The 26,157-nt window shown below is 41.9% G+C and overlaps 1 protein-coding gene across 4 annotated transcripts in view; it reads right to left on the bottom strand.

Moving 5' to 3' along the window:
* Positions 1-26,157, bottom strand: part of LOC129858186 (ecto-NOX disulfide-thiol exchanger 2-like) — a 321,149-nt gene that overhangs the window by 134,399 nt on the left and 160,593 nt on the right. For all 4 annotated transcript variants that reach the window (XM_055927213.1, XM_055927216.1, XM_055927214.1 and 1 more), the window contains one exon: positions 10,736-10,816. In XM_055927213.1, coding sequence (XP_055783188.1) covers positions 10,736-10,816 — 81 coding nt within the window. The remainder of the gene's footprint in view (positions 1-10,735; positions 10,817-26,157) is intronic.

Genomic DNA, 26,157 nt, shown 5'->3' with positions numbered 1-26,157 from the left:
TTCATACTTTCTTGTCAATTCCTTACCTTATAGCCTACTTTTGGACAGCTTAAGGTAGGTCTAGTTTTATTTATACATTTTAAGGAAAGGATAAATATTTGCTTGCGTCTGACATATGCTGGTGTCTTTGATTGATGGGACCTTTTTGGGTGTTTTGGGTGTGTGACTTTTCTGATACTCTCTATAGGTCCATATTTCCATTCAGAAAGTTTCCTAAAGCAGCTTGATTGGACTCCATCTCTTTTATAAGATTTAAAACGCTCGTCATGATTGAATCTTGTAAAAGGCCTATTTTCCGTAGTTTAGGCTACATTATCTCTCTCAATACTGCGTCCTCTCTTTGAAGAATGGTTGAATGACAGCGGCAGCAGGGTTTGTGACGTTATGCAAATATTTCGGGAAAAATAGGAGAAAATCCATCAGACTTGGTTTGAATGGTTTTGCGCGGCGAAATAGGATCTGTATTAAATGTTTTAAATGCAGATAAGCCAAAAGACTAGGACAAAGTAGGCTCAGTCATGCGGTTTCAATAAGAAAATAGGACATATCCTCAAGCCTGGAATTTCTTAATTAGTCAATTTATATTTATAAATAATAATCTGAATAAAAATAATAACGAAGAGTAATGGCTTGATGAAATAGGTTTTAAGAAGCATATCCATGTACAAGTGTACAAACAGAATTGTGACCCCCCCTTTTTACATAGGACCTTGTAGGTGTAAGACAACAGTAACAAACATTTAAACAAAATGGACACATCGAAAACAAATGAAAAGGGAAAAACAGTAACGAAGTGTAATGCAATAGTGATTTTGCGTGTTTCTTTTGAGTCCGATAGCCTATGCGTTAAGGTGTGTCAATACAAAGATGTGACAATCCTCTCCAATCTGTCATTTCTTAATTTGAATAGGATAGGCCTAGAGTCCCTCAGACTGAAACAGCGATTCCCAAACTAGCTGCCATGACTTTACAAAAAAAAAACTAAATGAAAATGATTGTAATCTATTTTTTTTTTTAAACTAGAGCACCTTTCATCGTGGGAAAAAGCCGCACTTGACTGTTGCGCTAGAATTGGAATGATTCAAGTACAACAGTCAAGTGCAGCCTTTCTAGCTGTCAGGTTGCAGACAAAGTATGCACGGGTCACTATGGAGGAGTTCTGGTTCCTGACTCAAAGGGAATACCATGCATTCTCCCTTAGAGCATTAAAACTCATGGTACAATTCACCAGCTCATATCTGTGTGAAGCTGGATTCAGCAGTGCTCTCATCTGCATTAAAACCAAATATCCATCCAGGTTGGATGTGACAAAAGGTGAGCACTGCTGACCATGCCCCCTGACTGAGAAACTCTGATGCGACATGCATCAAGCACACCCATCTCATTAGTGGTGGTGAGATAAGTAGTGGTGGTGAGATTGACTGTCATAGTCACACATTAAAAGTATTTGATGGTGAGTTGAGAAGACAATCAGAAATACTGTTAGAATGTTTTCTATTGACTGCCATAGCCCCAAATAAAAAAGTAAACATTGGTTGTTAATTACATATATATATATATTTTTTTTTACATGGCTGGGGTCGCGAGAATTTTCAGATATCAAAATGGGTCTGTGGACAAAAATAGTTTGGGAACCCATGGCCTAGAGTCCCTCAGACTGAAACACAGGTTACAGGATAGGCCTAGAGTCACTCAGACTGAACCACAGGCTATAGGATAGACCTAGTCACTCAGACTGAACCACAGGCTATAGGATAGACCTAGTCACTCAGACTGAACCACAGGCTATAGGATAGACCTAGTCACTCAGACTGAACCATAGGCTATAGGATAGACCTAGTCACTCAGACTGAAACACAGGCTATAGGATAGACCTAGTCACTCAGACTGAACCACAGGCTATAGGATAGACCTAGTCACTCAGACTGAACCACAGGCTATAGGATAGGCCTAGTCACTCAGACTGAACCACAGGCTATAGGATAGACCTAGTCACTCAGACTGAACCACAGGCTATAGGATAGACCTAGTCACTCAGACTGAACCACAGGCTATAGGATAGGCCTAGTCACTCAGACTGAACCACAGGCTATAGGATAGACCTAGTCACTCAGACTGAACCACAGGCTATAGGATAGGCCTAGTCACTCAGACTGAACCACAGGCTATAGGATAGACCTAGTCACTCAGACTGAACCACAGGCTATAGGATAGACCTAGTCACTCAGACTGAACCACAGGCTATAGGATAGACCTAGTCACTCAGACTGAACCACAGGCTATAGGATAGACCTAGTCACTCAGACTGAACCACAGGCTATAGGATAGACCTAGTCACTCAGACTGAACCACAGGCTATAGGATAGGACAAATACTACAATGATATAGACAAAATTACATGTACAGTTAATTGTAGAAAGTGTTATATGCATTTCTAGAATCGGCTGCATTGTCACATTTGCACCATTTCACTCAAGGACTAGCAGTAGAGGGTTTTCTCAAAAATAATCTTGCCTTAAATGGGATTTGACCTCACAGCCAACAACGTGGAGTAGATCACTTCAGAGGATCACGTCACAACTCAGGGCTAGCAGTAGTGGGTAGATTACTGCTATTTGACAACATCATGAGAGTCATCGCCCGGATAGTTACATATTATATTATATAATCCTCTTACTTTTTTCAGTCAAAGTACATGGATGTATGTTAAATGAATGAGGGAAAACTGGTATTTGGTCATGTTTGAGAAAACCCTTTTACATTTTGTATGACGTCAGAAGCCTAATCAATGAAGCATCATGCAAAAAATATATTAGCACACTTCACTTAGACCATGGGTAAGCAGTTGGATGGTTTAAAAATCTACTTCTGGTGGCCAAATTGACCTGTTGAACAAATGAGATTGGATGCTGGCTCTTCCGTTTAAAATTGTTAATAGTCGAAGGTGGGGGGGGGGGGTTCTAAGCAGACATATGGAATTGTTTTAAGATTGTCATACCATGGCTCATTTAGCTATTTGATTTAGAAATGTAGGACCCCTACAGGTATAAAACCAAATATTGAATTTGGCCTTTACTACTATAGCCCATAGAAACACATGGAATAACACGTTCACAAATGGCAAAAAAAACACAAGCAAAAAATGTATATTAAGGAATAAGGTTTTGAAGTGTCTGTCCTATATCTAGAAGATACTGTATTTTTGGGTAGGCACAAAACTTCCTCCATACTTCCATTAATTTTGTAAAAACTGTTCCCGGTTACCTTCAGACGAGTCCCGTGACACTAGTGGATGTCATAGCAGAACCATCGTGTTCGTGAGAATCTCCTGTTTTCACAGTGGGGTCATATTAGTTTGTAGGCCAAACCGCTTGGACGCTCAAGACGTTTTCGAGAGAAGACCGATTTTCGGGATGTCTCATGGTTTTGCAAACATCGCTGTAGCTCGGCCACTTTCTAACACAGATGCGGAAGGCCGACATAGGCGGATGTGGTGGGATGAGACGCAGCCCAAGCAAAAAAAACAGATACACTATACAGTGCATTCGGGAAAGTATTTAGATCCTTTGACCTTTTTCACATTTTGTTACGTTACAGCCTTATTCTAGAATGTATATCAAAACAAAATCTTCAATCTACACACAATACCCCCAAATGACAATGCAAAAGCAGGTTTTTAGAAATCTTTGCAAATTCATAAAAAAATGGAATATCAACTTTACATAATTATTCAGTACTTTATTGAAGCACCTTCGGCAGCGATTACAGCCTTGAGTCCTGGGTATGACGCTACAAGCCTGGCACACGTATTTGGGGAGTTTTACCCATTCTTCTCTGCAGATGCTCTCAAGCTCTGTCAGGTTGGATGGGGTGCGTTGATGCACAGCTATTTTCAGGTCTCTCCAGAGTTGTTCCATTGGGTTCAATTCAGAGACTTGTCCCAAAGCCATTCCTGCATTGTCTTGGGTCATTGTCCTGTTGGAAGGTGAACCTTCACCCCAGACTGAGGTCCTGAGCGCTCTGGAGCAGGTTTTCATCAAAGATCTCTCTGTACTTTGCTCCGTTCATCTTTCCCTTAATCCTGACTAGTCTCCTAGTCCCTGCAGCTGAAAAACACCCCCACAGCATGATGCTGCCACCACCATACTTCACCGTAGGCATGGTGCAAGGATTCCTCCAGACTTGACGCTAGGCATTCAGGCCAAAGAGTTCAATCTTGTTTCTCATACCCAGCAGCATACCACCCTGCATACAACTGCCGGCTTGCTTCTGAAGCTAAGCAGGGTTGGTCCTGGTCAGTCCCTGGATGGGAGACCAGATGCTGCTGGAAGTGGTGTTGGAGGGCCAGTAGGAGGCACTCTTTCCTCTGGTCTAAAAAATATCCCAATGCCCCAGGGCAGTGATTGGGGACACTGCCCTGTGTAGGGTGCCGTCTTTCGGGTGGGACGTTAAACGGGTGTCCTGACTCTCTGAGGTCATTAAAGATCCCATGGCACTTATCGTAAGAGTAGGGGTGTTAACCCCGGTGTCCTGGCTAAAATTCCCAATCTGGCCCTTAAACCATCATGGCCACCTAATCATCCCTAGCTTACAATTGGCTCATTCATCCCCCTCCTTTCCCCTGTAACTATTCCCCAGGTCGTTGCTGCAAATGAGAACGTGTTCTCAGTCAACTTACCTGGTAAAATAACGGTAAAAAAAAAATTAAAAATAAAAAAATAAAAAAATGGTCAGAGTCCTTTAGGTGCCTTTTGGCAAACTCCAAGCGGGCTGTCATGTGCCTTTTACTGAGGAGTGGCTTCCGTCTGGCCACTACCATAAAGGCCTGATTGGTAGAGTGCTGCAGAGTTGGCTGTCCTTCTGGAAGTTTCACCCATCTCCACAGAGCAACTCTGGAGCTCTGTCAGAGTGACCATCGGGTTCTTGGTCACCTCCCTGACCAAGGCCTTTCTCCCACGATTGCTCAGTGTCGCCTGGAAGCCAGTTCCAGAAAGAGTCTTAGTGGTTCCAAACTTCTTCCATTTAAGAATGGAGGCCACTGTTCTTGTGGACCTTCAATGCTGCAGAAATGTTTTGGTACCCTTCCCCAGGTCTGTGCCTCGACACAATCCTCTCTCAGAACTCAAAGGACATATCCTTTGACCTCATTGCTTGGTTTTTGCACTGACATGTGCTGTCAACTGTGGGACCTTGTAAAGACGGGTGTGTGCCTTTTTCCAAATCATGTCCAATCAATTGAATTTACCACAGGTGGACTCCAGTCAAGTTGGAGAAACATTTCAAGGATGATCAAAGGAAACAGGATGCACCAGGGCTCAATGTCGAGTCTCAAAGTAAAGGCTCTGAATAGTTATGTAAATACGGTTGAATTTTTTTAATAATGTTGCAAAAATTTATACAAATCTGTTTTCACTTTGCCTTTATGGGGTATTGTGTGTAGATTGATGAGGAACATTTTTTATGAAAATCTATTTTAGATTAAGGCTGTAACGTAACAAAATCAAGGGGTCTGAATACTTTCCGAATACACTATATATACAAAATTATGTGGACACCCGTTCAAATTAGTGGATTGGGCTATTTCAGCCACACCTGCTTCTAACAGGTGTATAAAATTGAGCACACGGCCATGCAATCTCCATAGACAAACATTGGCAGTAGAATGTATTTACTGAAGAGCTTAGTGACCTTCAACGTGGCACCGTTATAGGATGCCAGCTTACCAAAAAGTCTGTTCGTCAAATATCGGCCCTGCTAGAGCTGTAAGTACTGTTATTGTGAAGTGGAAACGTATAGGAGCAACAACGGCTCAGCCGCAAAGTGGTAGGCCACACAAGCTCACAGAACGGGACCACCGAGTGTTGAAGCACATAGAGTGTAAAAATCGTTTGTCCTCTGTTGCAACGCTCACTACCGAGTTCCAAACTGCCTCTGGACGCAACGTCAGCACAATAACTGTTCTTTGGGAATTTCATGAAATGGGTTTCCATGGCAGAGGAGCCACACACAAGTGTAAGATCACCATACACAATGCCAAGCGTTGGAGTGGTGTAAAGCTCACCGCCATTGGACTCTGGAACAGTGGAAACACTTTCTCTGGAATGATGAATCACACGTCACCATCTGGGTTTGGCAGATACCAGGAAACTCTACCTGCCCGAATGCATAGTGCCAACTGTAAAGTCTGGTGGAGGAATAATGGTCTGGGGCTGTTTTTCATGTTTCGGGCTAGGACCCTTAGTTAAAGAAAATCTTAACGCTAGAGCATATAATGACATAGACAATTCTGTGCTTCCAAATTTTTGGCAACAGTTTGTTTCCGCATGACAATGACCTCGTGCACAAAGCACGGTACATACAGAAGTGGTTTGTCGATATCGGTGTGGGAGAACTTGACTGGCTTGCACAGAGCCCTGACCTCAACCCCATCGAACACCTTTGGGATGAATTGGACCGCCGACTGCGAGCCAGGCCTACTCGCCCAACATCAGTGCCCAACCTCATTAACGCTTGTGGCTGAATGGAAGCAAGTCTGGAGCAATGCTACAATATCTAGTGGAAAGCCTTCCCAGAAGAGTGGAGGCTGTTATAGCAGCAAAGGGGGGACCAACTACATATTAATGCCCATGATTTTGGAATGAGATGTTTGACGTGCAAGTGTCCACATACTTTAGATCATGTAGTGTTTCTCTAGCTTAAATTTACTAGGGGGTTAAGGTCTCAGATAGGTTGATTCATTATCTTGTCACAGGATATAATTATCTGCTCAGCTGGCCACCCACAGCATCATGTCCAACGTGGCCAGGTTAGCCTATGAGAAAAGCAGCTAGTCATTTTAGATCAATGGTTTAAACCATGGTCTAAGCAAAAGTTAACAAAATATGGACATCGCAAGTTGGGAGGGGAAATACATATTGAAAAACAGGCACGAGAAATGTGATCCTGCCCAACATACTGATTCACCGTAACACTGGGGTTCAGCTGAGATCCATAGCAGATGTATGAAGCATCTCTAAGTGTATGTAGATATGCTGCATTAGAGGCCAGTGTGTTTCCTGGGTGGTGACCACAGTGGGAGGTCATAGCTTAACTCCCCACATCACACTCAGACTACTTTACAAGATACCATAAACATCTATTAGATGGGCAGCATGGAAAGCAGTTGCAAAGAAAGTGCATAGCTAGTGGGGGTTCCGTGCACCATTAGCCAATAACAGCAGGCCACAGTACTAGCTGGAGACAGATGAACACATTACCCATTCACCTCATGCTTGGACATGCACACTCATTTCACTGCAGAGGAGTCTCTTCAGGGCATAATAACACACTGTGTGTAGCTGCAGTTACAGTAGAGGGAGAAAAGGTCCTGCAGTATGAGATTCAATATCAAAAGCAGAAAAACCTTTCAGACATTAATCAAATCTCATGCGCGTGGTTAAAGGGGGCCTAACCAGCACAATACAGTTAGTCTCTGCTGCTGTAAAGCCAGCCCTGAACAATGTCCTCTGGTTTTACCACAGTCTGCTGAGCAGAGGTTCTCTGAAGCTAGCTAGAGTGATAATATCCCAGTATCACAGAGTTCCAATGTCCTGTGTTAAAGTGGTCCAGTGACTGTAGGAAGCAGAGCAGCCAGTACAAAGTAGTCTAGTAGACAGATAGTAGAGTCTAGCTCTGAGGGGCTTTAATCTCTTCCTCCCTCAACTGGTGTCCCATTATCATTATCTGACCTGCTGAGGCATCTGCTGCCAGGTTCTTATCAGCAGCCAATTAGAACACAGGGATCTTATCTCCAACAGCCAATTACAACCGAGGAGCTCCTGTGAGGGACTGTCAACAACTCAGAGACCTCACGCCTCTCTTATCTGGCCCCGCCTCTCCCTCCAGACAGCTCCACTGTCATGGTAACCGCTGGTGAAGGGATACTATTACAAGGGAAACAGGTACAGGCCACTTTAATAAAATAAACTCCCAGACACCCTGACTGTGTCTCCCAACAATGTCAACACCCTCTTGATAACTGGCGTCCAGCAACATTTTATTCATTGGGTCTATCTCCAGTTGAAGAAAAGGCTGCTGCTGCTCTGATGGTGTGTGTGTTTGACCCTCCCAGCTAACAGCTATTACACACAGCACTTAGAGCTACATTACCAGAGGAAGGAGCAGACATGCCTGGAACGCTCCACACCTGTACCTCTTGATAACAAAGGCTTTGCAGATTCTTTACAGGAGAGGAGATAGAGATTACTTTCTGTTTGGCTTATTCTCCTTGACAAGGATGTTATGAAGGATGAATTCTGCTCCCAACCGCTCCTCTATCTGTCCATCAATCTCCATGCAGGAATCAATCCTAGGGCAACTCTGATAGGCTGTTTCCCATGACAACAGATAACACTTAGAGGTCAACTACCTATTTTAATGGTTTCATTGGTCCAGCTTGGTGTCACCCTGGTGGTGTTATCAATAAAGCTACCAATACTTCAAATAGAGACGGTGTTAATGCAAAGGCAACATTCACAAGCACAAAGGTCTGTGTAAAATCAATTATTGACGTTCCTTTTCTGTTGACCGAATAGAAGGCCAAGGTTGTCCATTCAGAGTGATGACAATCTGCTTTCTTTGACACTGAGCATGTGACTGTCTGTGATGGCTGTGTGACATGGCCATGTGACATCATGGCTGACTGTCAAGTGGCTGTCGGGGTAGACGTGCTTAGGAGTGTCACTGCCACATCACATGTCACCAGACCAAACAGAAACAAGACAGACTGGCCAGACATCTAGGACACGTCCACTTCCACAGAAAGAGTCCTCTACTGCCGGTCAACAAGGACATATTGACCAATACTGAATCAACACTACAATATTTCATTATCAGTCAACAAGGGCAGATCCACCTTCTGTATAAGGCCTACACGCTACTGTCAGTCAACAAGGGCAGATCCACCTTCTGTATAAGGCCTATACTCTACTGTCAGTCAACAAGGAGATTCTATAGAGCTACACAGACTATATAGAGCTATACTTGTACACTACACAGACAATATAGAGCTACACTTGTACACTACACAGACTAGAGGTCGACCTATTAATCGGAATGGCCGATTAATTAGGGCCGATTTCAAGTTTTCATAACAATCAGGAAATCGGTATTTTGAACGGCGAAATTGTGCCACTTCTCTTGCGTTCCGTGCAAGCGGTCAGGGTATATGCAGCAGTTTGGGCCGCCTGGCTCGTTGCGAACTGTGTGAAGTTAATTTATTTCTAACAAAGGTCGTAATTAATTTGCCAGAATTGTACATAATTATGACATAACATTGAAGGTTGTACAATGGAACAGCAAAATTTAGACTTAGGGAAGCCATTCGTTAGATAAAATACGGAACGGTTCCGTATTTCACTGAAAGAATAAACGTTTTGTTTTCGAAATGATAGTTTACGGATTCGATTATTTTAATGACCAAAGGCTCGTATTTCTGTGTGTTATTTTGTTATAATTAAGTCTATGATTTGATAGAGCAGTCTGACAGTGATGGTAGGCAGAAGCAGGCTCGTAAGCATTCATTCAAACAGCACTTTCGTGCGTTTGCCAGCAGCTATTGCGCCGTTTATGACTTCAAGCCTATCAACTCCCCAGAGATTAGGCGGGTGTAACCGATGTGAAATAGCTAGCTAGTTAGCGGGGTGTACGCTAATATCGTTTCAAACGTCACTCGCTCTGAGACTTGGAGTAGTCGTTCCCCTTGCTCTGCATGGGTAACGCTGCTTCGAGGGTGGCTGTTGTCGATGTGTTCCTGGTTCGAGCCCAGGTAGGGGCGAAGAGAGAGACGGAAGCTATACTGTTACACTAAAGTGCCTATAAGAACATCCAATAGTCAAAGGTATATGAAATACAAATGGTAGAGAGAGAAATAGTCCTATAATTACTATAACCTAAAACCTCTTACCTGGGAATATTGAAGACTCTTGTTAAAAGGAACCACCAGCTTTCATATGTTCTCATGTTCTGAGCAAGGAACTTAAACGTTAGCTTTTTTACATGGCACATATCGCACTTTTACTTTCTTCTCCAACACTTTGTTTTTGCATTATTTAAACCAAATTGAACATGTTTCATTATTTATTTGAGGCTAAATTGATTTTATTGATGTATTATATTAAGTTAAAATAAGTGTTCATTCAGTATTGTTGTAATTGTCATTATTACAAATAAATAAAATAAATACATTTAAAAAAATGTTTTTATTTTTATTTAATCTGACGATTAATCGGTATCGGCTTTTTTGGTCCTCCAATAATCAGTATCGGTGTTAAAATCAATCGGTCAACCTCTAACACAGACTATATAGAGCTACATTTGTTCACTACACAGACTATATAGAGCTACACTTGTACACTACACAGACTATATAGAGCTACACTTGTACACTACACAGACTATATAGAGCTACACTTGTACTACAGACACTCTACTAGCAGTCAACCAGACCAGATTCTCCTCTAATACCAATCAACATGGACCATGTGGCAGATTGTCATGCCCTCTAACTCAAAATAGGGACCATTAACATTTCCTAAAGGTTAGACTTTCCAATGGTTGACTTGTCCTCTGATGGAGAGCTGTAGTGCCAGTGGGGAGGACAGCCAGGTGTTGTTGTGATGACAGAGAGAGGAGATGAGGCTCAGTTGATGGGACTTTATCAAACTGATGACTGACATGTCTGTGTAAGTCTCCATACCTCCCTGAGGATGACAGCTCCTCTTCTCTGGCTCTGTGAGCTGAGAGACAGACAGATAGACACTGAGTGGAGGAGAAGACCCTACAGAGCAGAGAAAGAGCGAGAAAGTGGGAGTGAGAGAGATGGAAGTGGAGATTTGCTACTAATAGCTGCCTTGACAGAGGACCCAAACACTGCTCTGCTCACTCCAAGTTCCCCCTTACGACATCTATCCAACCTGAACCATTAGGATGTAAAAACATCTGACTTTGGATCAGTGATTAGGGGTAAACTGAAAGAGCTGGTCAAATCAGATAACAGCAGGCTAATTTATTTAGTACGATAACCTTTTTTCTGATTAACAACATCTTTCCCCAAATACATGATGGTGAATAGAGGACAGGAGTGCAGAACGGGAGCATGTTAAAAGGCTGTTAACAATACCAGTGTTGTGTGAATACAAACATCACCATGCTACAATAACCTGAGGCCTTCAGATATATATATGAACTGACACATCAAAGGAAGAACGCTTGTTCTCACTACAGAGTTGTTAGAAGTCAATCTATTCAATGCAGAAAGATGCACAACAATCTGTGCAATACAAGGCAATTGTAATCTATGATAAACAAGTGGCTGTTCCTTCCCAGCTGTAAACCTCTGAAAACAGTCCAGAATCTGAGCGGAGCAAAACATTTTGGTTTTGTTGCGATTCGACGTCTCCATTTGTATGGGTATTCGGCCCAGCTGGGAAGCTTCAATTGCTGGAGAACACTGAATCCAGCAAATACCTATTTGAGGATCAACCATCCATCAATTATTGAGTAAGAAGTATCCTCACTGTATAATGCTGAATCGTTTTGTTGATACATTTCAATGTTAAACAAATGACTTTAATCATTAACACTACAATTAAAATGGCTACTGTAGTTGTGGCTATTTCCAGCGATGCAAAAACTGATGTCAAGGAAAATGAGAACGGGGTTGTGGGTGGAAATGCCCCAAAGGAGACTGTTTTAGCTCTTTTTATCACGGAGAGAAAAATCCTAACAAAGGAGGAGGCCATAGCCAACCCCATTAAGGAGGAGCAGCTCTACCACAGTCTCATACAGGAAATTAATCCAAACCACTTGGTCAGCTCTGGCGTATATATATCTTCTCAGTAAGGAAGCAAAGGCAATGCTTCTGATCAGAGGAATAACAGTCAGAGGATGTTGTGGTCAAAGAGAATAATCCTTTCAGTTTGAAGTCGCACATGGCTGACCAGAACTCAATTCAAGTTACAATTAAAGAACTACCTGAATCAGCAGATGATAGTGTTGTGACTGAGTTTCTGGTTAAAACTGGATGTAAGGTGGTGGGGAGCTCGATCAAATGAAACGTTTTAGTCACATGCGCCGAATACAACAAGTTTAGACTTTACCGTGAAATGCTTACTTACAAGCCCTTAACCAACAGTGCAGTTCAAGAGTTAAGAAAATATTTACCAAGTAGACTAAAATAAAGTAATAATAAAAAACACAATAAGAATAACAATAATGAGGTTCTATACAGGGGGAACCAGTACCGAGGCGGTGTGCAGGGGTGTGTGGGTGATGAAGTTCATGATGAGATATAAGGGTAAACTTACAAACTGCTCCAGTGGAGATCCTTTTGTATATGTTGAAGCAGCACCCATCACTCCCATAACACGGTCTGTAAAAATGGGCCCTCACTGGATCAAGTATTTTATGATGGACAAGGCCCTGCGCTTAGACAGGACTGGCAGACACAATCCCACGCTAGAGGGGGTCAGGAGATGATAGAGTACAGTCCTACTACATTGGACAACATAAGGTGCGTAGAGGAAACTTTTTCACACTATGTGCAGGACAACAATACTGTCCCCATGGGCAGGGCAGACTTATCACATATCACAGCTGAAATGACTGAACGTGAGACTGAGGTTGAAGAGGATTACTCCTCGGCTCCCAAGGACAAAGACGGAGTGAATGAAACATTGGAGTTGGTACCTGGTGAGCCAGAGTCTGGCTCACAACAGTGACCTCTCATTCCAAGAATACGAAGAATAAGAAAAAGAGGCTACTGAGATCAGTGACAATCATAACCTAATAGAAAACTCTGAGGATGATAAGGGACCCCGAAGGCGGTGCAACTCTGCAGAATTCAAAAGGCAGCCAAACATCAATGCTGGCCTTCATTCAAACAATCCGGAATCAACAAACACCAAAGCGGCCCAGGGTACCAAGCTCCCCATCAGAGTCTGGAGTTAGGTCACCTGCAGAAAAAATGGCTGATATGGAGGATGTAATTCTGGGAGAATTAGCCATCCAGACAGAAAGCATTGATGAATGGTGGAACATGTATGATTGAAATAATCTATAGTTGAGTAGCCTATATTATCTGGTTCAGAGAAGGACATCTGTATATGAGCATAACCTCTGTCGCTAACATGGCTTTTCAAGAGAATGAGCAATCTGCAGATAATACTATTTAATGCCAACTCTTGACACATGTCCCAAACAAAACGCCTTCGAGACAAACTCAGTTCCCTTAACCGAGGTATTTTTCAAACCGTTAATCAGGCTAAAATACTCTGGGACCCTCATTCCAAGCCTAGAGGAATATTGGGAGGTCATCAATATTTGTAGCATTATTTTAAAGAATGAACAGGTAGAACATTTATTTAATGACTTATTTTGATTTTGTTCGTTTTCCCTGAGACATGGCTGAAGAAATCTTCTCCTATTTCTGCTTTTAATGTCTCCGGATATTCCATATTCAGGAGGGACAGGGGAAAGGGCAGAGGGGGTAGATTGCTTATGTACATGAAAGATAACTTTAAATGCAAACGTATCATATGGAAACATGCCAATGACCTTGAATGTATGGGGCTTCCTCTCCCCTCATATGTCTCTCACTATGATTAGATTATATCAACCACCAACATTTGATATCTAGTTTATGACCATCTAAATGCCATGCTTAAAACTTGTTGCCACTAGGGAGGTGCCATTTCGACATAGCACAAATGTGTACCCAATGTAAACGGCCTCGTACTCAATTCTTGCTCGTACAATATGCATATTATTCTTACTATTGGATAGAAAACACTCTCTAGTTTCTAAAACCGTTGGAATTATGTCTGTGGGTGAAACAGAACTCTCTCTGCAGCAAAATCCATGACAGGAACTGCGAAGGTCTGAAAACTAGGCTCTGCTCTCGGATCAGTTTTAAGATCTGTGTGTATCCTATGGGTCGACATGAACTGCACCCGCCTTCCCCTGGATGTCAGTAACCAATGAGAAGTGGAATGGACTTTCTGCGTAGTTCCCAGAGGTTATAAAAGGCCAAAGAGCGAGAGGACCTATCTTTTCAACGCTCGCCATTACGCAAAGCAAGACCTCAGAATGGCATTTTGGAACGCTCAGTTAATGACCTTAGAAATATCCGTCTGTAATTTAATTCGTTATAGGTGTTAGAAACATCATAACGAAGTTATTTTAAACCGAGTTATATCAGTTTATGCGAGTATATTGCTATTTTCTGAATTTCCTTAGTATTGAGTATAACGTTTTGGGCATGCTGTTTGGTATAGCTACTTGTTAGCTGCTACTTCCGAATTTGAACACGACTTTTTACAATCAAGCAACAATTCTTTTGGACAAAGGACCACTTCGCCAAGATTCTGAAGGAAGCTCGTCCAAAAGTAAGAGCTATTTATGATGTTATTCCGTATTTATGTGGGAAAATGTGAACGTATTTGTCCGCCATTATTGCGGCACTAGTCTGGCTGTAACGCACACTGTATGTCTAATAACGTTAATTTTAAAAATCTAACTCAGCGATTGCATTAAGAACTAATTTGTCTTTCAATTGCTGTCCAACCTGTATTTTTTTTAGTCAAGTTTATGAATAGCTTTCGATAAGAGTAGGTGCCTTTCCAAGATGGCGCTGGCCAGAATGCATGCCCTGTTGCTACTGATCACATTGTATAACCACGGTGTGTGCTGCTAAATATGCACATTTTCGAACAAAACCTATATGGATTGTGTAATATGGTGTTACAGGACTGTCATCAGAAGAATTCTGAGAAGGTTAGTGAAAAAATTAATAGCGTTTGGTGGTTTATAACGTTATTGCTATTTTTGCCTTGAATCAATGCTGCTGTGTGACTGACTATTGTAGTAAGCTAGCGCTATATTGTATTTTCGCTGTAAAACACGTAAAAAATCGGACATATTGGCTATATTCACATGATCTGTGTCTTTCATCTGCTGTACGCTGTGTATTTTTAAGAAATGTTTTATGATGAGTAATTAGCTAATACACGATGATCTCGGTAGTTATTCTAGTCATTTTAGTGACAGTTGTGATGGGGGCTGCAATTGTAAACTATGATTTATACCTGAAATATGCACATTTTTCTAACAAAACCTATGCTATACAATAAATATGTTATCAGACTGTCATCTGATGAGGTTGTTTCTTGGTTAGTGGCTATTTATATCTTTATTTGGTCGAATTTGTGATAGCTACTGATGCAGTAAGAAAATGGTGGAGTATGAGAGTGGTGTCTTTTGCTAACATGGTTAGCTAATAGATTTACATATTGTGTCTTCCATGTAAAACATTTTAAAAATCAGAGATGATGGCTTGAATCACAAGATCTGTATCTTTCATTTGGTGTCTTGTAATTGTGATTTCATGAACATTTTATTTTATGATATCCCTGTAACTTTAGGCTAGGCTATGCTAGTCAGCTTTTGTGATGGGGGTGCTCCCGGATCCGGGTTTGTGAGGCGTTAGAGGTTAAAGAATGTGATCATACGGAGATTATCTTCATGGGCGATTTCAATATAAACCGGGACAACAATTTGCAGGAAAAAACTCAGATCACAGACAATTTCAACCGGACTCAAATAATACAAGGTCCAACCAGAGTAACACAGACGACCCAGACTCAAATTAAGCTGGTGTTTACAAACAGACATGATCGAATAACTAAGTCCAGTAACTTACTAACTGGCATATCTGACCATAATGTTACATTGGTGGTTAGAATGCTCACTAAAAAGAGATTTAACCTGTTGGGGATGGGGGCGCTGTTTAGACTATTTATGCTAATTTGGCTAATTTTTTAAACGGCTTCCCACAAAATCCTTGATCGTACAATATGCATATTATTATTATTATTGGATAGAAAACAGTCTATAGTTTCTATAGGAGTTGAAATTTTGTCTCTAAGTGGAACAGAGCCCATTCTACAGCAATTTCCCTGACATGGAGTCAGATTTGAGAAATGTTGGCCACTCTTCTGAAGTCAGTTAAAAGGGCACTGTCGTTGCTATGACTATACGGACACTTCTTACGTCTTCCCCTGGATGCCTTTACGTGATGACGATTCCAACGGGGTCGATTGCGCGTTCACAGGCCCTACAAATGAAAAAACCCTGAAGCTAGTCATTCTTTGGGAGCTGCGTCATGAGCCTAGAGGACACCGGCGCGCACCTGTTCCAAGCGTTAGTTTAGCCTGTTATATTTCTCCGGTCATCTTTTCACTCGTTATAGGAGTTAAAAACATCATAAGGTAGTTAATTTAAAGCGTTTTATAGCAATTTATATCCGTTTAGTGCGATTTTGGGACATTTATTTTTGCAACGATGTGAAAAGTTGGGCACGCTTTTCAGTTCATCCCGAACGCAGTTGACATTTCCACATGGCAAGAGGACAGCTTTCCACCAAAAGACGATTTCTCCCAAGAAAGGATCCTTTGCCCAAGATACTGATGGAAGAACAGCTCAAGGTAGGACATTTTTATTATGATAAATCGTGTTTCTGTCGAAACATTTTAGTGGCTTAGGACGCCATGTTTTTTGACGTAGCTTCGCTTGGCGCAAACTGTATTGAAAAGTAAGGATAAATTAAAAAATGTAATAACGCAATTGTATTAAGAATTAAATTGTCTATCAATCCCTGTCCACCCTATATTTTTTAGTCACGTTTATGAGTATTTATGTATAAGAGTAGATCACTGTCTAAGTGGCGCAAGGACTTTTTCTTTACCAGCTTGTCTACATTTCACATTGTCTAACCATGATTTTGGTGGCTAAATATAAACATTTTCGATCAAACTGTATATGCATGTTGTAATGTGATGTTACAGGAGTGTCATCGGAAGAATTCTGAGAAGGTTAGTGAAAAAATTAATATCTTTTGGCGATGTTGACTTTTATCGCTCACTTTGGCTAGAATCAATGCTGGGCTGCTAATTGCTATGTGCTAAGCTAATATAACGATTTATTGTGTTTTCGCTGTAAGACACTTAGAAAATCTGAAATATTGTCTGTATTCACAGGATCTGTGTCTTTCGATTCGTGTATGCTGTGTATTTTTACGAAATGTTTGATGATTAGTAGTTAGGTAAACACGTTGCTCATTGTAATTATTCTAGTCCATTTGTGATGGTGGGTGCAATTGTAAACTATGCCATCTACCTGAAATATGCACTTTTTTCTAACAAAACCTATCCCATACCATAAATATGTTATCAGACTGTCATCTAATGAGTTTTTTTGTTGGTTAGGGGCTATAAATATCTTAGTTTAGCCGAATTGGTGATGGCTACTGGTGTTGGTGGACAAATAAAAGATGGTGGATTATGCTAATGTGTTTTTAGGTAATAGATGTACATCTTTACATATTGTGTCTTCCCTGTAAAACATTTTAAAAATCGGAAATGTTGACTGGATTCACAAGATCTGTGTCTTTCATTAGCTGTATTGGACTTTAATGTGTGAAAGTTAAATATTTTAAAAAAATATTTTTTTTGAATTTCGCGGCACTGGTTTTTCAGTGGGGGGGGGGGGGTGTGCCGCTAGCGCCACGCTGATCCTAGACAGGTTAAGAACCATATTAAATGTGCAACAGTACGATAAAAAAATTCTGAAAAGTGAGCAGAGTAACTATGATGCAGCTATAAGAAAAATTGACTGGACTGATCTGTTAAGCAATGAAGACGCAGAGTCTGGATACAGAACATTTGTCAGCTAATGAGAGTGGTTAACTCTTTTTACCAAGAAATTTCAACGTTAGCCAATACGGAAAACCTCTCTAGCATGGCTCAACAAGGACCTCTGGAGGCAGATGAGAGAACGGGATCTTTCCTTGAAAAAAGCACTGAAGTCTGGTCAAGATGATGACAAACGTATATTTACAGCACTGAGAAAAAAGGTGGTAAGGAAAATAAAAAAACAAAAGCAGAGTTCTTACCGTGATCAATGAAGCAAAAGGAAATGGCAAAGTGATTTGGGAAAATCTCAACAAACATGGAGAGGAGCTAAAAAGTCCAAAAAAACAACCTGAATTAAAGGTTAATGGGATTCTAATTCAAGACCGATTTCACATCATACATTTTTTTGGTTAACTCTGTCAGGAAACTGGCTCAACCAAGACCACAGTTCTCACTCCCATAGATAATAAACCAATATTCAGAATTCCTGAAATCGCAGCGTCAGCAGTGTACGGTATTAGCAGCTTCTTCAGGAGCTATTGAACAAAATATGAATTTGGTCTAGACACTGTATATCTGAAGAGATAAATTCTCTGATTGCTCCTATTCTACATCTAGTTAATCTGTCCATCAAATATGTGTTCCTCCCCAATGCTCGGAAGTCTGCTACAATGATACCTGTTTTAAAATCTGGTGACCAAACACTGGTGGAAAATTACCAACCTATAAGCATTCTTCCAGTGCTATCAAAAGTAGCTGAAAAATGTGTGTCTGATCATCTGACTGATCACCTCATTCAAGGCAACTCCATACATCAAATGCAATTTGGATTCAGAACTAACCATCCTACCAAAACAACCAAGTGTTATTTTCTGGGGTGCATTAAATCTAAAACTGGACATAGCTGGTGAAGTCAGTGCAGTCTTTTTGGATCTTAAAAAGGCCTTTGATACTGTGAATCATAATGTCCTCCTATCCAAACTATCCTCCCTTGAAGTGTCCACTGAAGTTATTATTTGGATGTATTCCTATCTGACAAACAGAAGTCAAAGGGTTTGTTTGGGGGACACTCAGACTCTCTTTACTATAACATTGGGGTCCCACAAGGGTCAATATTAGGCCCGCTTCTGTTTACCATCTATATAAATGATCTCCCACTTGTTTGCCTACAAGTTAACACAAGTTAATGGTTAACACGGTCAAGTCTGGATTATCCAATTTTAGGTTTATAAGACCTTTCCTTCCGCTGGAGGCCGCTAAACTATATATGCATGCTATGATCTTCTCACATCTGAGATATTGCCTCATATGCTGGTCACAAGCAGGAGCTACTATTCTAAAACCAATTGAAATCACTCTACAAACACGAGATTTTTCATAAATCAAACACTTACCATCATTGTCATTTCATTTATAAACATAATTTATTTAGTCTGGATAGCTTTAAGCAGCATGTAGATGCAAGCCTTGTCTTTAAGATCCTGCATGGTCGATCCCAGCATATCATGCTCAAGGAAAGCACCTCCAGGATAACAAGGGCAGTAACATCAAGAAGAGGGGATTGCGTTGTCCCTTTTCGACACAGTAAAAATCAGTCAAGCGCCCTTCTCTGTTAGAGTTACAATGCCTATGGACTTGAGAAGCTGCATTGATTATTGTATTTTTAAATGTAATTTGAAAACATGGCTAAAATCTATCCAAACCTGTACACGAGTTACCTGTGGTTCCTCATAAGACGACAGTTGATGATAGTGTTGTTGTTTTAGTGAGTATTTGTATTGTGGCTGTGTAAAGGCTCTTACCTGCCCAGGGACTACATGTGCAAATGATCTTTTGGCTAGCCCCGGCACATTTACATGGATGTTGCATTACTGATGTTGATTCATGTGCATTGTCCCCTATAAAAAAAATGCAGTGATGTAAAACATTCTAATGTGACGTTATACTACAACTAATACCGTCATTGTTTGTCAAGAAGTCACTAGTGCATGACAGTGTTGTATCAACTAGGTGCAGGAGCTGTTATGAAATATGAAGCGTTGCCAGGTCCTGCTCCTCCACCCACACAAGGGAATGACATACTATATGGGAAGAGAAGGGAGGGAAAGAGAAAAAAAATCTAAAGGAGGTTGCCAAGCAAATGATTACATTTTCCCAGTGAGATAGATGCCTGTCCTTATGTGTCAAAGAGATATGTAGAGATGAACGAGCCGAAAGAGAGGGAAGAAGAGGGGATCCCTGCATTTAATCCATCAGGCTCCCCAAAACACTTGACAAAACCTGGCTCTGTGGAGTCATTTTCTGTTCATCTGAGTGGGTGTCGCCAAGGTCCTGAAGATTAATGTTTTTGGAGAGCAGTGGAGACTTTTGTCCTTTAAAGGAGTTTCAGCAAAAACACCTTTAAGAATACCCTTGACTTGATCATTAGTCTCCTGTATCAGAGAATGGCTCAGGTACAGCCCAGTTCATCAAAACTCCATGATAATATACGCCATTTGGCACTCACCTTTATCCAAAGCCACTTACAGTCATGCATACATTTTCTAATGGGAATCCAACCCACAATCCTGGTGGTACAAGCCCCGTGCCTCTACAATACCAACAGAGGCACACGGTGACCTCAGATGTAAAGATTCATCCTCAAACTAGAGGAAATGTCATTTGTTGGATGTTGTTGATGTCGTAGAAACAACAGAAATGAACAGTGATCTAGAACAGTGATCTGTGATCATGTGAAACTTAATGACAAACCTGACAAAATGTCCTAATAACTGGGAATCAATAAACAACTGGATGGAGGATCGTCTTTAGAGATATGACCAAGTGGGGCTGACATCAGCAGCAGAACTAGAGAGAGAGTGAACATGGAATCAGAGTGGATTGCCAGACAACCCTTATAAAAGGTTTGTATTGTGTCAGATAGATCGATGGAGGATAGAGGAGGAGGTTACAGCCAAGGAAGACGGACAGAGATCCTCTGATCTGACCATCAGCTGCAGCAGAGAGTTCAGCAGAGAAAGCTTCAGCAGAGAGCTTCAGCAGATAGAGCGCGAGAGAGAGATAAATAGATGGAGAGAAGGAAGAGAGTAGCTCAGGGAAAGGTGTGAACTGTGGCTTTCACACATTTATCATTGTGAGCAGGAACCTGAGCAAAAACCTTGTTCCCCTATTGTGGTCTATGGGAAACTTTAGAAACATCGGTTATATACTGAAGTTAACTTAGGAGTAAGAGAAAGAAGTGGAAATTGCTGTACAATGTCACACAGACACACTCCAGCCAACACACACACGCCAGGCAACCCAATCACCTTTTTCTCATCTGTAAAACTTCAAAGGCTTTTTGCCTCCCTCTGAAATCAATTATAAAACACAATTCTCTGCGCTCTCTCGCTCTCACCACAGCGGATCAATATCTCCTTTATACTGAGTTTAATGAAACTGCTGGGAGCCTCAGCTGACTTAGATGGCTTTTATTCCTTGTCCATAATGAATGAGCAAGCAACTGAATCATAAAACCAGAGGTCCACCATCCCTCCCCCTTCCATTCATTCATGAGCTCCACCCAATCAAGTGGGGGGCACACTGCTCTAACACTTCACCAAGGAATGTGAGTAAGGGAATGTGTTCTTCTAGAAAGAGCAGAAAAGGCAGAAAGAGGGGAGGAAATGAGATAGCAGGATGGTGAATGGGTGGAAGAGTGCTGCAGCTCATTACAAGCCCTGCTGTGACAGCCACAGAGAGGCAGCTGCTGTGGGTCAGTGGAAACGACTGGAGGTGGAAAATGAGAGAGTCAGAAAGAGACAGGCAGAAAGAGAGAGTCAGAAAGAGACAGGCAGAAAGAGGTAGAGAGACCTTACGACAGACCATGTATACACCCTGCACACCCTTATTGCCAAACAAATAAAACAAAAGCAAAGTCCTTTTGTGCTTTGTTGATTTCAAAAAAGCTTGACTCAATTTGGCATGAGGGTGTGCTATACAAATTGATGGTAATCAGTGTTGGAGGAAAAACATATGACATAACATCAATACATACAAACAACAAGTGTGCAGTTAAAATTGGCAATAAGCACACATTTATTTCCTCAGGGCCGTGGGGTGAGACAGGGATGCCGCTTGAGCCACACCCTCTTCAACATTTATATCAATGAATTGGCGAGGGCACTAGAACAATTTCCAGCACCCGGCCTCACCCTACTGTACTCGGAAATCAAATGTCTACTGTTTGCGAATGATCTGGTGCTTCTGCCCCCAACCAAGGAGGGCCTACACCAGCACCTAGATCCTCTGCAAAGATTCTGTCAGATCTGGGCCCTGAGAGCAAATCTCAGTAAGACAAAAAGTAATGCTGTTCCAAAAAAGGTCCAGTTTCCAGGACCACAAATTCCATCTAGACACTGCTGCCCTAAAAATACAAATAATTATAGCTACCTCGTCCTAAACATCAGCGCCACAAGTAACTTCCACAAAGCTGTGGATGATCTAAGATACAAGGCAAGAAGGGCATTCTATGACATCAAAAGGAACATAAAACTCAACATCCCAATTAGGATCTGGCAAAAAATACTTCAATCACGTATAAAACCCATTGCCCTCTATGGCTGTGACATCTACTCACCAACCAAGAATTCACTAAATGGGACAAACGCTCAATTATGAGACTGCTTGCTGAATTCTGCAAAAATATACGTAGTGTTAATGCGAAATCCAAACAATGAATGCAAAGCAGAATTAAGACAATACAGCTAGTTATCAAAATCCAGACAAGACAAGAGCTGTTCAATTTTTCAACCACCTAAAGGGAAGCGATGCCTACACATTCCACCACAAAGCCCCCACCTACAGAGAGATGAACCGAGACAAGAGTTCCCTCAACCAGCTGGTTCTGGGGCTCTGTTCACACACACAAACAGATCCTACAAAGCCCCAGGACAGCAACACAATTAGACCCAACCAAATTATGAGGAAGCAAAAAGTGAACTATTTGACACATTGGAAAGAATCAACCAATGCTATCTGGCCCTAAACAGAGAGTACACAGTGGCAGAATACATGACCACTGTGACAGACTCAGTGAACATAGCCTAGCCTAGCTATTGAGAGAGGTCACCATAGGCAGACCTGGCTCTCAAGAGAAGACAGGATTTTAGCAAAATGTATAAACTCCCATATCTGTTAGGTGAAATTCCATAATGTGCAGTCATATCAGAAAGATGTGGCTCATTGCCTTTATTAAAGGGCAATCAGTGGAGCACAAACATCATTGTAAATAGTAGCAATACTTACGTTTATTTATCTTACCCCACCATTCGTACTACAACTATTTGCACATTGCTAAAACACGGTACATAGCTGATATGACGCTTGAAATGTCTATCTTTTTGAAACCTTAAGTTAAGTTCTAGTAGTTTGTTGTTGAATTTGTTTCTTCTCAGTTTTGTTTATTTCACTTGCTTTGGCAATGTAAACATATTTCCCATGCCAATAAAGCCCTTTGAATTGAGAGAGCGCTCGAGAGAGGAGCGAGAACCACAGGAAGAGTATCTTTTGATGTGTGTGCTGCTGTGAGCGTGGTGCCGAGTTAAAAAGGGGATTCCTGCATCACCTCTCAAAGAGATGACAGATGGATTGGGAAAGAAAGGAGGGCAGAAAGAGACAGAGATGTTGAAGGAGACTAAGAGCTGAGTAAGGTCTCCAACACGTCTTCATCCGCAAACCTATAGACCATATCTCCTCTGGCTGAGAAGCATAAGACAGGGAATTAACGGTACTTTACACGGTTACACGGTTTCAACTTTGAATATGTAATTTAGGGCGCTTCAAAAAGAGCTCATACCTAGACAGCACATCCTCCTCTGTCTGCCTCTCAGGTCAGGGGAGAAACAGACCGAATAGAGTTCAACATAGCTACTTGTTGTCCTCCAGTACCTGTGTGAGACCTCCAAATGTCATCTCCAATTAGAGCTGATATCATAGTGGAGGTGACAGTGGGGCCAGCGCTGGCCCTCAGAAAGCTCTGGGCTTTGATTCAAACGAGGACACAGAGAGCCCGGGGTCTATCCTGTTGTACTGAGACTTCAGCCACAGTTTGGTCCACTTAGGCACAAAGGTAGAGCTGTGAGATGCATAATTCAACAAGCCAGCCAGGAGGCATATCAGAGAGTGTGCTATTCCCAGCTGGCTTATCAGAAAGACTGTTATTCCTCTATTTGGATGCCGTCTCAGACAGAGGTGTAAATCGTACAGTGTGCCGCTCTCTAAATGAAGAATATTGGGATAAAATACCTTGACAACCCTTGAATTGTAAATTGAACTGTGTGTGTGTGTGGGGGGGGGGGGGGGGGGGGGGGGTAGGAGTGCCAGAGCCGACGGGGTCTGGAATGGGATATTATGTTAAGATGAAAGCCCAATCACAGAAGAACGTGGCTAAACATTGTAAACCTTTCCTTATAGAGTTTCTAGAGAAGTTCTTCTCTCCTTTTCTTTACTCGTTTTAAACCAAAAACAGCTGGGCTTGAGTGGTCTAATTGATACCAGTGTATCTGGTAGTGAACTGGGACTGGGAGTGTGTGTTTAATGTTGAATGGAACATAATGTACAGTACAAATGTCCCAAGTGGGATTCAGATCCTCCCACAAGCCTCTTGGTACTGTGGACTACAGCCAAGCAGAGAGTGAGTCAGTCAAGACCTGAAAATGGTTGTCTAGCAATGATCAACAACCAATTTGACAGACCTTGAAGAATTTTGAATAGAATAATTGGCAAATGTTGCACAATCCAGATGTGGATCGTTTAGATACTTTAGAGTCATTTAGATACCCAGAAAGACTGACAGCTGTAACCGCTGACAAAGGTCATTCTACAAAGTACTGACTCAAGGGTGTGAATACTTATGTAAATGTGATATTTCTGTATTTCATTTTCAATACATTTGCAAACATTTTTAAAAATATGTTTTCACTTTGTCATTATGGGGTATTGTGGGGGGGGAAAGTGGAAATAATGGGTATGAATACATTCTGAAGGCACTGTATATCATTCAAATATCCATTTAAATGGTGGCCGATATTGAGAGATAGAGGTGCACACTCCAGCACTGTTTTGCGCTGTAATGCATAAGAGAGGGCTGCGGGCTTGCCCCACAGCTGGGAATGGAGTGTTTTAAATGATCAATCAATCATTGTAATGCCTCAAACAAGACCTTCTTCAAATTCTAGGCAATTAAAGTACAGGCCATTTTCCTTTTTTCTTAAAGCTATGAGAATGAGCTGACTCAAGAAATATGGCTTTTAACAAAATATGATCCTCTACACAGAGGCATATGAAATAATAAACAGCTTCACTTAACAATTATTCCATACCAAGTGGTGCAGAATGTACACACTGAAAAAGTTGTTGATCGTATCAAAAATAATATGTCTCCCCTACAACAACACTGCAGGGAGAGACAGCGTTCACTCGGAGTTGATAGCATTGACTTTTCCTCTGTGGGGCCATATTCCCCAGGCTGATAGATGGAGGGAGAATCTCATCACAGAGCTAATTGTTCCATCTTTCCTCCAGTGTGTTGTGTCTGGATGGCTGAAAACACAGGCAGCTGTCTCCTCTGTTCCAGTAGAAAATGCACTGTGATACGAGACCCCTGAATAGTGCCCCCGCACAGCAGCTAACAGTGTGATACGAGACCCCTGAATAGTGCCCCCGCACAGCAGCTAACATTAGTGTGATACGAGACCCCTGAATAGTGCCCCCACACAGCAGCTAACATTAGTGTGATACGAGACCCCTGAATAGTGCCCCCACACAGCAGCTAACATTAGTGTGATACGAGACCCCTGAATAGTGCCCCCACACAGCAGTTAACAGTGTGATACGAGACCCCTGAATAGTGCCCCTGCACAGCAGTTAACAGTGTGATACGAGACCCCTGAATAGTGCCCCCGCACAGCAGCTAACATTAGTGTGATACGAGACCCCTGAATAGTGCCCCCAAACAGCAGCTAACATTAGTGTGATACGAGACCCCTGAATAGTGCCCCCGCACAGCAGCTAACATTAGTGTGATACGAGACCCCTGAATAGTGCCCCCACACAGCAGCTAACATTAGTGTGATACGAGACCCCTGAATAGTGCCCCCACACAGCAGCTAACATTAGTGTGATACGAGACCCCTGAATAGTGCCCCCGCACAGCAGCTAACATTAGTGTGATACGAGACCCCTGAATAGTGCCCCCGCACAGCAGCTAACAGTGTGATACGAGACCCCTGAATAGTGCCCCCGCACAGCAGCTAACATTAGTGTGATACGAGACCCCTGAATAGTGCCCCCACACAGCAGCTAACATTAGTGTGATACGAGACCCCTGAATAGTGCCCCCACACAGCAGCTAACATTAGTGTGATACGAGACCCCTGAATAGTGCCCCCAC

This window comes from Salvelinus fontinalis, chromosome 6 (assembly GCF_029448725.1).
Source record: "Salvelinus fontinalis isolate EN_2023a chromosome 6, ASM2944872v1, whole genome shotgun sequence".
Taxonomy (NCBI): Eukaryota; Metazoa; Chordata; class Actinopteri; order Salmoniformes; family Salmonidae; genus Salvelinus; species Salvelinus fontinalis.
Note: the sequence above shows the minus strand (reverse complement) of the source record. Positions and strands in the feature narration are given on the sequence as shown.